Genomic DNA, 13,454 nt, shown 5'->3' with positions numbered 1-13,454 from the left:
TTTGAATACTTCAGGTTGGTCAGGTACTATTCCGAAGATCTCATACTGTCCTACAATTCAAATCACATCTCCCAGATATTCTCTCATGATACCAGGTGAGTCAGAAAATTTTACAAAGACCTTCAGGTGATCAGAGATCTCCAAAAACTTCTCATGATATTTTTTTTTTTCAAGTCTTCAGGTTGATCAAGTATAATTCTGAAGATCTTCAACTGTCCAACAATTTAAATCACGTCTCTCATATATTCACCCTCGATACCAGGGTGCTCAGAGATTATTTCGAAGACCATCAGGTGATCAGAGATATCCATAAAATAATCTCCTCCATCATCAAATCGCACTTCACATAGTACCTACTTTCTATACATTTTTCGACAGAAGAATCGTCCAGGACCTCTTTGACCTGGTTAACTGACACTGAATCACGTTGCAGTAATCATCTTGTGCCAGGAAACATGTTCTTGAATCAGAATCACCTTCTCCGTTAGTGCTAAAATCACCGAAGCAAAAAAAAAAACTTTGCGTTGCGCTGATCGTGTTGCAGTTCATTTTTTGACAAATTTTTAATTTTAGAACTGTCGAGTAAAGGGCGAACACGAAATTATTGCGACACATTCAACAGGGCATAACTTTTTTACCATTGGGTAAAAATCAACCAAATTTTGCACACTTTCTCATTGATGTGTATTGTGTACATGCTGTCAAACTCGAAGTCATGTTTTTCCGATTCAACGAAAATGGAGGTGAACCAACGCGAGTTGAGAGAACAAATTCTTTCCAAACACCTGGAATTTCCTGACCTGTCGCACCGGCAGTTGGGAAAAATGTTGAACATTCACCATTCAACCGTCTCCAGAGTGTTGAAGCGGTTCCAGGAGCGGTTGACGTTGGACCACGGCAAAGGAGCTGGAAGAAAACCGGGACCGGAGAACAAAAAGACGGAGGGAAAGGTGAAGCGGATGATTAAAGCAAATCCCAACGTCTCAAGCCGTGATTTGGCTAAAAAGATCGGCATGTCGCAGAGCTACGTCCAGAATGCAAAGAAGAGAGCTGGACTACATACATACAAAGTACAGAACTTCCCAAACCGCGATGAGCGGCAACAATCGACGGCTAAAACTCGGGCACGGAAGCTCTACGAGAAGATGCTGACAAAATATGGCTGCTGTGTGATGGACGACGAAACGTATATAAAAGCCGATTTTAAGCAAATTCCGGGGTTGGAGTTTTTCACCGGCAAGAGCAAGTTCGATGTGGACGACAAATTTAAGAAGAAGAAAATGTCGAAGTTCGCCTCCAAATATCTCATTTGGCAGGCCATCTGCTCTTGCGGACTGAGGAGTGAGCCTTTCGTGACAAAGGGCACAGTAAATGGCGAGATCTACAAATCTGAGTGCCTCGAGAAGCGCCTTTTGCCGTTCTTGCAGCAGCACGACGAAGCTCCGCTATTTTGGCCAGATTTGGCATCATACCACTATTCTAAAAGTGTCCTGGAGTGGTATGAGGCCAATTCTGTCCATTTTGTTCCAAAGGACATGAATCCGCCAAACTGTCCGGAGCTGCGCCCGGTGAAGCAGTACTGGGCAATAATGAAGCGGGAACTTCGGAAGAGCAAGAAGACAGTCAAAGACGAGAAGGACATGTTAAGAAAATGGAAAAAAAACTGAGAAACTGGTACCGGATGACACTGTAAAGACATTGATGGAGGGCATCAAGCGAAAATGCGTTCAATTTTACACTCAAGGCTCCATCGATTAACTTTTCTTTTGATTTTTGAAGTAAATATATGTATAAAACTACCCTAAAATTTTGGTTTGATTCTAAACATTATAAGAAAATTGGCATGACATTTTCGGTGTCGCAATAATTTCGTGTTCGCCCTTTAATTTGAAACAATTTTTAAACTCAAAACTGCGAACGGCCTAAGCTATGATTTGGAGGGTGGGCCCCCAGGTTTCAAGACAAAATCTTATTATACGAAACCCTAATGTACATAGAGAATAGTTAGCTCTCCCTTTCATTTTAATATATGCGCAATTTAGGTGGTTGTTGTCAATCACGGAATGTACGGTCATCTAAATTCAATTGAGAGCTCATTATTACTAAGATAGAGACTAAACAATTTTAGCCCTAAGTGTTTGCTCAGTGTGGAATAACTTGCAATCCAATATTCTAGGTCAAATATCCGGATATTATCAGAGTCCATGTTGTGAATAGTTTCTTTCGTTTGTGACCCCTAACCAAAGTCCTTGCTCTTAAGTCTGAATATCGAAAGTCCTGAATCCGAGAAAATTGCCTTAGCTCGATGGCGGGAAAATTTTCTAGGCCTTCTAGGCACTTTGAGAACTGATATCAAGAAAATGTATAAGTAGTGATGTATTGTTTCAAGTAAAAACTTCCTAAAAAGTTTAATTTGATGTTAAGAAACATCGTTGAAAAGAGTATTTCCCAGTTTACAAACGACTCCCTTAAAACTACTAAATCAATTTCGAATAATCTTATCGTCTTACCTGAACTGCTTGGTCCTCTCCTGGAGATTGGTCACCAAAGTTCTCCTCAATGGTGCCGGAGACGCTCCCGGTGAATCCGTCGAAGCTTGCTGCTGCTGTTGTTGCTGCGCTACGATCGCGCGAGCCAAAATCAGATCCTCTTCCCTCATGATTCGTTCGCTCTTCCGGTTCCACTGATTTCTAAAACTTTGTCGGCCAACAGGTGTGCTTCTTCTTCCAAACACTCGACGCCAAAAAAAGAAATTGCACAAAGCCTTACCGTGTTAAAAACGGACGTAACACCTTTTCACGTCACAAAAAAAAGATCTTTTTCTCTCTCGAATATTCAAAAAGCATGCACACAAAACGCCTCAGCCTATTAATAGACCATTCACTGTAAACATATGGACGGAAGCATTATTATTACCATTCCGCAACTAACAACTTAATTCACGATAATCTCGAATCAGTGGAACGCAAGCACGATCCTATCTGAGGCCTAAAACGATTGACGCCGCCTCACCAAATGATGCGAATCACCGCCCGGAGGACACCCAAATTTCCGATCCAGTCACTTGGCCGATCGAGAAACCGTATGCTACAAATCAATTTAGTGCGATCGTAGTAGCAAACTGTAACCTTAAAGCTTAAGTACTGCCGAAACTCGTTTTCAAGAGTCGATCCACGACAGCGACGGAGTGACACATGCAAAAAATACCGTAGCACCCTAGAACTAAGCTTCGACTTAATACTCTGATCACCGCTTGGGCCCTATCATCGATCACGGCTGACGGAAACCGACTGATGCTTGGGTGCAGAATTTTTAACTTTTCAGCACACAACACAATGTTTACTCTCGATATTTTTTGTCGCTTTCCTACGGTGCCGTTTTTTTTCGGGGTGTATACCTTTAGTTGCTGCTGCCGAACGACACCTCTCGTTCAATATTGACTTGAGTAGTGGTAGTATACGGCTTCAAACATTAGTGCTCACTGCGGTTAAGCAGTGCCTGTTAGTAAATCCGCTGATGCTGGATCGGTTCGGTAGTACTGTAAGTCGAACCCTTTCGATGCTGGTGGGAGATTGTTTATTCATTGTGAGCTTACTCAGAAGTAGTTCAGATTAATCTACAAAACGGACGCTTTTCATACTTAAGGCTGACTAAAAGGAAATTGGTACGCACAAAAAGACCAGTAATTGGTGATTCAATAAGTTTAAAAAGTTCATTAATGGTTGCTATACACACTTAATCTAGCTCGGTAAAATCTCCAACAGACGGTTACCTCGGCATTTACTTTTGCTGATATCTCTGCAAAATATCGGTTTGTTAGCTGATATATCAGCAAAACGTTATTTGTTAGCTGAGTCTCGGCAATTGTTTAACTGAATCTCAGCAAAATAAATTGCAGAACTACTCGGCTGTTGGAATCTCGGCGAAAAAATTTAAGTGTGTACAGTACTTTTATAAAAACTTCAAAGTTACAGCAATAGATGGTTACATTTCTCCAGTTCGAACGAAATCTCGAACCATCCAATTCGGAAGATTCATTAGCTTGGGGCCAAACTCGATCTTGTTGGCAGAACCACCTTGAAGTAGTGGCAGCCGGCCAAATCGGGCCAAAAGATGACTTTGCTTGCGGATGAACGGCAATACACGTTTTTGTAGGCATTCTTCGATGTACCGTGCAGATTCAAATTTCGGACACTTAAACTCGAATTTCGGACACTTTTAAAAGTTGATTATCTCGGTCGAATATGATCCACATGTCTTGTAAATTTTAAATTTTTTTGACTTGTGCCCTCCACGATCATCTAACATTATTACTTTGTTTCTAACTGGATGTAATATTTAATTAAAAATGAAAGTGTCCGAAATTTGAATCGTCCGAAATTTGAATCGGAACGGTATGCATGGAATTTTTTTTTTCTTTATTAGAGAGATTTTTAGCCTTAGGCTAGTTCATCTCTTATAAGCATGGAATGTCATCGTCGAGGATGTGACGAATGCTCGATGAACATTTCAAATAGTCCTATCTGCTTTGATCGATTTTCTTCATCGACTTTCTCTTTTCATAACCACTGCTATGCAAACAGATTTCACGCTAATTCTACCACTTAGTTTGATAAAGGAAGTTCTTATCTAGCGTCCAAAACGTCAAATACAACAGGGAAAGGTTTTGCAGCTGAGTTATTGACGAAAGAGAAAGTCGATGAAGAGAATCGATCAATGCAGATAGGACCTTTTGAAATGTTTATCTAGAATGGTTCCGTTTTCAGGCCACAACTGCAAATCCCTTGCGAAATCATGCCCTTCTTCGTGAATTTGTCGGCAAACACGACCTTGAATCTTCCCGGCACATCCCCACGTCCAGTCGCGATGTAAAACTGTTGACCGGGAAGCTGCTTAAAATCGAGTTTGTCGTATGTTTCGTCATCGATCAAAGTGCAGCGCTTGTGTTTCGTCAAAACACGGTCGTACAAGAGCCTTGCTCAGTGTTCACTCGGCTGTCGACAGAAGCAGACCACTCTCAATGTGTGTCACGCGATCGTCTGTTTACTCGGCAGCAACCATTGTGTGGTCCTCCTCATTGTTCTTCATCAGCAGTTGTTTCAGTCGATGCGTCGTCGACTTTGGAAAGCAACCGTTTTGTGATGACCACGTTTTGCGTCCATTGCTGCAATGGAAGCGCTCTGACCCTCGTTGGATCTACCATACAATGAAACCACTGGAAGCGGCTCCCGTTCTGGTGGAGGAGGCTTATTGGATAGCGGAAGATAAAATGTTTATTGTGTTGTACTTTTTTGTCTATAGTTTTAAGATGTATTGTATAGTGAACAAGAATCGGCTCTGTAAAGTTAATTCGGTTGAGCCTTATCAAATAAATTAATAAACAAAAAAAAAAAAAAAGAGCCTTGCGCGCTTTTTGGCCATGGAATTCTGCTTCATGTGCCAGTTCGAATGTTTACTGGCTTTGTACGACTTGTATCCTTCCCTGGCAAGGATGTTCCGCACCGTTTGAAAGGATGGCGTTGTACCTTCTGGCCATATCTCGCATCGAAAGACCGGGGTTGGCTTTACCTCACCTCAATACCTTGCTGCGCAGCTGACGATCCCAGATTCCAGTTTTTATTCGTAGGTCCGCTGATTCCTTTCCACACTCAGGGTTTCCTTGTAGGTTTTGAGCACTCGACAAACTGTTGTTTTCGGTATCTTCAGCACTTTAGACAGCTAGGAACCGGACCACTCCGGATTTTCCAGGTGTTTGTGCACAATATTTTTTCTTCTTTCGAGTTCCATTTGACGTTATTTCTGAACGCGATCGACTACTTTGATCAAACTTACACCAGTTGTTCTCTACAGAAGTGTAAACAAACCACTGTCAAAGATTTTCGATTCCCAACACTAGGGTGCTAGTGGCACGCGCGGGGCGTACCAATTTACTTTTAGTCAGCTTTTACCATTTATATTACAAAAAGTTTGTTCTTGCCCTACTTTGGAATAAATTTGAAATTTTGCGTTGCTAATTCTGCGAAACATATCATTTTCAGAGAATCAATTATAAAAATCGATGACTTAGAGTGTCAATAATAGTTCATTGCCTCAAAGGAATCAGTGCTACACTCAACGTTTTCTTCTTCTTGGCATTTCAAGCTTATTGCTTATCGTATGTTAGCTTATTTCCGGCTCCCAGCTTAGTGTTCCTTAGAGCATTTCCACAGTTATTAATTGAGAGCTTTCGATGCCTCTACCATTATTGCATTGGTATAATTCAAGCTGAATATTGCATTAGGTCCTAAGTAACATCGACAAATTCTCTTCGTCGACTTTTTCGTTTTAACCACACGGCCATGTAAATACATTGCCAGGTATTTTCAGCACACAGATCTATGAAAAAGAAGCTTTTATCTAGCATCTAATACGACAAACACAACAAGAAACGGTTATGTGCTCAAGTTATTAATGCAAGAGAAAGCCGACGAATAGAATCGATCAATGTTACTTAGGACCTTATGCAATGTTCAGCTTGAATTGTGTGGCAAGTACAATCATACTCTAGAAATTTTCCAACCCGACAAATTCCTAGACTGGACCGGGAATCGAACCCAGCCACCTCCAGCATGTTATTGCTTTGTAGCTAAGCCTCTTGCGACTGAGCTAAGGGAGACCCCGCTACACTCAACGTTCAGTAGTTGAAAATGTTGACCTGTGCTGTATCACAAACTAAATCGGTTAAAATCGTATGGCTTGTCAATATCATCACAATAGTTAAAAGTAATGGTTACGATGATATTATGTCCTCAACACAGGGAAAAAATGGCTTGTCTAACTGATTTTTTTTTTTTTTATATTTACTTTATTTGTACAGGCTCAATCGAATAAACTTTACAGAGCCGAGTTATCCTTTGCGTTATACATTATTACTGTCTTAAATTTAAAGTTAAAGGAACTGGACCGAGTACTCGCGGTTGTCTCGAGGTTAGTGGAGATTTACAATTTTTTGGATGGGAAAAAGGAAGAAGGAGGTTTGAAATATGGTTTACGATACAACTATTTACTTAATCCTAAAGCATGAAATTATTTCTATTCATCTTGAAAACAAACATTGAAAAAAAAACCCCACACGTACAAAATACAAACTAAACACACGGTTAATCAAACTTACAATCTAAGGTTAATATCCTTAAAGTAAACATATATGAGTTTCATAAACTCCAGATCGCGTCTAGCCAAAATATCCCGAACTGGAACATTAGGTTGTCTACCTCGAGCCCGAAGGGAATCATAAAAATGTGATCTGACTCCACGATACTCCGCACAAGACCAAAGGATGTGATCAGCGTCCTGGTAACCTTGTCCACATTCACAGAGATTGCTGTCTCCCAACCCCACACGGAACAAGTGAGCGTTTAGACAATAGTGATTGGACATGAGACGAGACATCACGCGTATGAAGTCTCGACTCAAGTCCAACCCTTTGAACCATGCAAACTTCGACACCTTAGGGATAATTGAATGTAGCCATCGTCCCAAGCTCCCTTCACTCCATTGATGTTGCCAGCTAACGAGCGACTGCTGACGATAAATAGAGAAAAATTCACTATAGGCGATCTGTCGATCATAAATGTCGCCTTCCATAGCGCCCACCTTCGCAAGTGAATCCGCCTTCTCATTGCCCAAAATTGAGCAATGCGAAGGGACCCACGCGAAGGTGATGATGAAAGAGCGCACGGATAAAGTACTAAGCAGTTCTCGTATTTTCAAGAGAAAATACGAGAAGTGCTTTACCGGCCTAATGGAACGGATAGCCTCGACAGAACTGAGACTATCCGTAAAAATAAAGTAGTGGTGTGGAAGAAGTGAAGCAATAGTTTCCAAAGTGTAGTGAATTGCTGCCAGTTCAGCCACATACACAGAACAAGGAGCTTCAAGTTTTCGAGAGGCGCTATGAAATTCATTAAATACACCAAAACCAGCGGACTCCTCTATTAGAGATCCATCTGTGAAAAACGTTCTTGCAGAATCAACATGGCCAAACTTTGCAGCGTATAATGACGGAGCAATCATAGGACGATGATGCTCTGGAACTCCGCGGATTTCCTGCGTCATAGATAAATCAAAATTCACTGAATTGCCGAAATCGGAGAAGACTACACGATTGGGAATATATCTTGAAGGGCTGACATCCTGTGTTAAATAATGGTAGTACAAAGTCATAAAACATGTTTGAGGATTTAGCTTCAGAAGCTTCTCAAAGTTTTCGATCACCAGTGGGTTCATTACTTCGCAACGCGTGAGGAGCCTCAGAGATAACTCTGAAAAACGGACGGATAGTGGCAACATGCCCGCCAGCACTTCGAGACTCATAGTATGAGTCGAGTGCATGCATCCTAACGCGATACGAAGACAACGATACTGGATCCGTTCTAGCTTGATGATGTGCGTTTTAGCTGCCGACTGGAAACAAAAACTACCATATTCTAGAACCGATAAAATCGTTGTCCGGTACAACGTCAGAAGATCTTGTGGATGGGCTCCCCACCACGTTCCGGTAATTGATCGAAGGAAATTGATCCTTGGTTGGCATTTTCGTCTCAGATACTCAATGTGGGATCTCCAGGTGCATTTGGAATCGAACCAGACCCCAAGATATTTGAAAGACATGGAATGAGTGATCGGCCTACCCAAAAGTTGAAACTTCGGTTGTGCTGGGCTATGCTTCCTAGAAAAAACGACCAACTCAGTTTTCTCCGTGGAGAATTCGATACCCAGCTGAATAGCCCAAGTAGACAAATTGTCCAAGGTATCCTGTAAGGGTCCTTGCAGGTCAACCTCTTTTGGCCCTGTGATAGACACTACGCCGTCATCTGCAAGTTGTCTCAACGTGCAATTGTCATTAAGACAATTGTCAATTTCTCTAACGTAGAAATTGTACAAAAGGGGGCTTAAACATGAGCCTTGGGGGAGACCCATGTAGCTAAATCAAAAAGCTGTAGAGTTTCCATGAGAAAAGCTCATATGTTTTTCTGACAGCACATTGTACAAAAAATTATTCATTCATGGAGACAATCCACAAGCGTGGAGTTTCTCTGAAAGAACTTCAACGGATACTGAATCAAAAGCCCCCTTGATATCCAAGAACACAGAAGCCATTTGCTCTTTCTTAGCAAAAGCCAACTGAATTTCCGAGGAAAGCAACGCGAGACAGTCGTTCGTTCCCTTACCCCTACGGAAACCAAATTGAGTATCTGAAAGAAGGTGGTTCGTCTCAACCCATTTGTCGAGGCGAAAAAGGATCATTTTCTCCATCAATTTCCGAATACACGACAGCATCGCGATGGGCCGATACGAATTGTGATCCGACGCGGGTTTATCAGGCTTTTTAATGGCTATCACCCTTACTCGTCTCCAATCGTCGGGAACAATATTGAGCTCCAAGAACTGATTGTACAAGTTCAACATGCGCCTCTTAGCGACGTCTGGGAGGTTTTTCAGCAAGTTGAACTTGATTCTATCAGATCCCGGGGCAGAATGGCCACACGAAAGGAGAGCGAGTGAAAGTTCGACCATTGAAAAAGGGTGACTGATTTCGTCTACCGAATTCGCGGTTTCGCGAGGAATCAACTGCGACGGCACGGAATCCGGACACACTTTTCGCGCGAATTTAAGAATCCATTGATCCGAGCATTCCTCGCTTTCGTTGTTAGTAGACCGGTTACGCATTCTTCGCGCCGTACTCCAAAGCGTATTCATAGACGTTTCGCGCGACAATCCGTCTACAAACTGCCGCCAGTAACCCCGTTTTTTGGCCTTGATGAGGCTCTTGAGTTCGCGTTCAAGAGATGTGTATGCGTCGAAATGCTCGCGTGTTCCGCGTTTCCGAAAAAGTTTAAACGCGTCGGACTTTTTACGGTAAACCTCCGTGCATTGTTGATCCCACCAGAGCGATGGTGTTTTCTTACGGATTGACGATTGCGGCACCGGTCGTGTTTGAGCTTGAAGTGCGCTGTCGACGATGAGATTAGAGAGGAAATTATATTCCTCCAACGGCGGAAGCTCTTCCACTGACGATACTGTATCGCCTATCGCGGATTGGAACTTAGTCCAATCGATATTACGGGTGAGGTCGTACGCGACGTTAACGGATTCTGACGAGTTGAACCCACTGGCAATCGAAATTTTGATCGGCAGATGATCACTACCGTGCGGATCCTGGATTACATGCCAAGTGCAATCCAACGATAGTGAATTAGAGCAAAAGGTGAGGTCTAATCTGCTACTATTCGAGGATGGACCAGCCAAACGTGTTACTTCTCCATTGTTAAGTATTGTCATGTTAAAGTTGTCGCAGAGATCATAAATCAAAGTAGAACGGTTATCATCGTACAGCTCCCCCCAGCCTGTACCGTGGGAGTTGAAATCTCCCATGATCAACCATGGAGCGGGAAGTACCGCACATATGTCGAAAAGTTGTTTGCGATTAACAGAGACTCTAGGAGCAATATATACAGAAGCAATACAAAGGCTCTTACCTTTAATGGTAGCCTGACATGCGACAACTTCAATACCGGGGAATTCGGGAAGATTCACTCTATAGAAGGAATGGCAATTTTTGATCCCCAAAAGTACTCCTCCTCCACGTGAATCCTCACGATCCAATCGAATAATGTTAAAATCATAAAAAGGGAGATCAATTTCTGAAGAGAGCCATGTTTCACAGAGGGCAAATGCATCGCAATTATTGTTATGGACTAAATACTTGAACGAATCTAATTTCGGAATAAGACTTCGACAATTCCACTGTAGAACAGTGATCAAATCTCCGACCTCGTTTGGAAAATTATCCATCGAAGGAGATAATAGCTGCAAGAAGGGGCCATTTTGAAGTCAATTCCTTCAAGAAGGATTTCACAGTAGGAAGCAATGTGAGGACAATGCTTTTCAGAGGATCAGAAATGTTGAGGTATTTGAGAATACCGTCCACAATGTCATCAAATGAGAACAGCCCAGATGAAGAAGGGGTTTCTGTTCTTAAAATTGGGGCATCAGGGGTTTTGGATGTCCCCAGAAGAGGTGGAAAATCCTGGGTATAGTCAGTTCTGCGGAATCCAGGAGGAGTAGAAGTCTCCTTTTTTCCACCACTCCTTGATTTGGGCAAGCTGATTTGGGGTTCTTTATTTGCAACAATCCGCGAACGGATGCGCTTTCGTTTCCGTGCAGAACCTTCCGGAAAACTGAAAGAAGTTCCCTCCTCAGCCAAGTCAGAGTCAGTCTCGTCATCTGACAAAAGAGAAAAGGGATTTTTGTCATTGGTCGATGGCGTGGTTGTCTTAAGCATTTCTGCAAAAGACCGCCTGGAACGTTCCTTAAGGGAGCGTTTCATTTTGTCCCCGAGCTGTTTGTACGCCGGGCACGACGAGAGAGCATGAGGAGGAGTTCCGTTGCAGTACACGCATTTTGGTGCAGTAGCTGCGCAGGCGCCATCCTCATGCTTCTCCCCGCATGTGGAGCAGCGTGCCTTGTTGCCGCAGTGGGAGGCCGTATGTCCCAACCGCTTACAATTCTGGCAGTTCATGACCCGAGGTACAAACAACCGCACAGGAAGACGAAGTTTTCCCAGCTCGATGTATTGAGGAAGGGCAGATCCAGAAAAGGTCACCCGGAACGAGTCTGTGTGGGTAAAACTCTTTTTACCCTCGCTGAGCGATACTGACTTCATTCTATGAACGGCCAGTATCTTTACCGGAGGAAGCAAGGGGTTCTTAAATCGGCCAACCGCTTGCTTCTCCAGTATCTCGGGGTTCAGGCTCGCCTCAGTGACCACGCCTTCGATCTCCACATCAGAGGCTGGAATGTACACCCTATATTCCAGTGTGAAAAACTGGGAAACAGCAATTTCATTGGCCTGTTTCAGGTTAGCGACGGTCACACGAAGTTTGTTGTGCCTAGCCTTCGTTATTTCGGTCACGGCAGAGAATCGCTTTGTCAGATCATCAGATATCTGAACAACATTCAAGGGTTTGTTTTTGGGCTGAAAATAGACAACCCATGGGCCAGTCGAGTCATTCGGGTAGGCCCGCAATCTGGAGCTTTTCTCAGCCTGCCCATTGTCAGACTGAGACGACAAACCATGGATGACATCATCATTTTTCTTAGATGAATGGTCATCCATGTCGTCTTCTGACAAAACATCCATTTTGTTCAACTAGTGGGAGCGCAAAACGCTCTCCCACTGAACGCACAGACACAATACACAGAAAACACTACAAACACAGAAATACAAAATGAAAATTTAACTAATGGGGGAGGAAAAGAAACAAAAAAAAAAACAAAAACTTATCTGATAATTCTATACTACTACCACCGAGCGTTATATGTGTAGGCGTTTACGCAGATGGCTGGAAGAGACGCGCTGCGTGGATGAGCTTCGTTGTGGTGCGCTTGATCGAGGCTCGGTACTCAGCGCACACAGGCGCACGATGATTGATGAACGATGTAGATGTAGAAACGGGTGCTCACACTCGATGATGATGATACGTGCGCGGGTATGCGTAAGCGCGTATGCGTGACCACGCAACGATGATGCCCAAATTGGTTCGCGAATTTCCAATAGCACGGATTACTCTTTCCGAAAATGACACTTTCTACTAAAAAAACTCACTTTTCGATCAATTTACCGGGAACTATGCCAGGAGTCACTTAGTGAGAAAAAAAACTGATAATTTATATCAAGCGAATACCGAGAAAACTTCCAAAACAACGGAGCGCGAAACAAGTCGACCGTACTTCTTGCTAGGACGCAGTGAGATGAAATTGAATTTGTTATTGCAGAATATATCGTATATAATGACAAATCAAAATAGTTAGTCCAAAGTCCAAAGCACGACCGCATTGTTGATGTAGGACCACGAGATTATTGTAGCTGCTCCATTAATTATAATAATAGCAAAATAAATGGTTTAGAAATTTAACTCCTATATGAACAGCTAACAATTATTGAATTTTATAAATTGATAAATGATAAAATGATGAAAATTAAGATTCAGTTTTTGATATTAGAAAATTAGTTCCTTTACTATTCATAATTAGGTTCCACCAAGTTCATCGAACTTTCGGAAACTTGCATATGTTAGTCATGGAAAAACAACTTAACTAATCAAAGTGCATCACAAATCTTTAAGTTGCAAAAATATGACAGACAAGTGACTTTCAACTACAAGTTGTTTAAGTTAACTTACATTCAGTGTATCTTTACCTATGATCAATTAAAAATCTATAAAATAGCAAACGTTGTAATTTAATAAATGTCATTCTCTGCTTGACCGTCAAGCAGTACAGTTCGGTTTTTACTCGTCTCTCGAGTTGGTCGCTAGTTCGCAACGATAGTGTTCGCGCGGTGTGAAATTGCACTTCATTTTTCACTCGGCTTTCATTCCGCTTCGCACGATTCGCTACTTTCATACGCT

At 42.4% G+C, this 13,454-nt stretch overlaps 1 protein-coding gene across 1 annotated transcript in view; it reads right to left on the bottom strand.

Moving 5' to 3' along the window:
* The window catches only part of LOC135712732 (NAD kinase-like), a 113,103-nt gene extending 110,381 nt beyond the window's left edge, over positions 1–2,722 (bottom strand). Inside the window, exon 1 of the mRNA XM_065235773.1 lies at positions 2,511–2,722. Coding sequence (XP_065091845.1) covers positions 2,511–2,659 — 149 coding nt within the window. The 5' untranslated portion in view covers positions 2,660–2,722. The remainder of the gene's footprint in view (positions 1–2,510) is intronic.
* Between the last annotated feature and the right edge of the window lie 10,732 nt (positions 2,723–13,454).

This window comes from Ochlerotatus camptorhynchus, unplaced genomic scaffold, assembly GCF_037179485.1.
Source record: "Ochlerotatus camptorhynchus isolate MF236.1 unplaced genomic scaffold, CSIRO-AGI_Acam_v1.1 ptg000503l, whole genome shotgun sequence".
NCBI classification, from domain to species: Eukaryota; Metazoa; Arthropoda; class Insecta; order Diptera; family Culicidae; genus Ochlerotatus; species Ochlerotatus camptorhynchus.
Note: the sequence above shows the minus strand (reverse complement) of the source record. Positions and strands in the feature narration are given on the sequence as shown.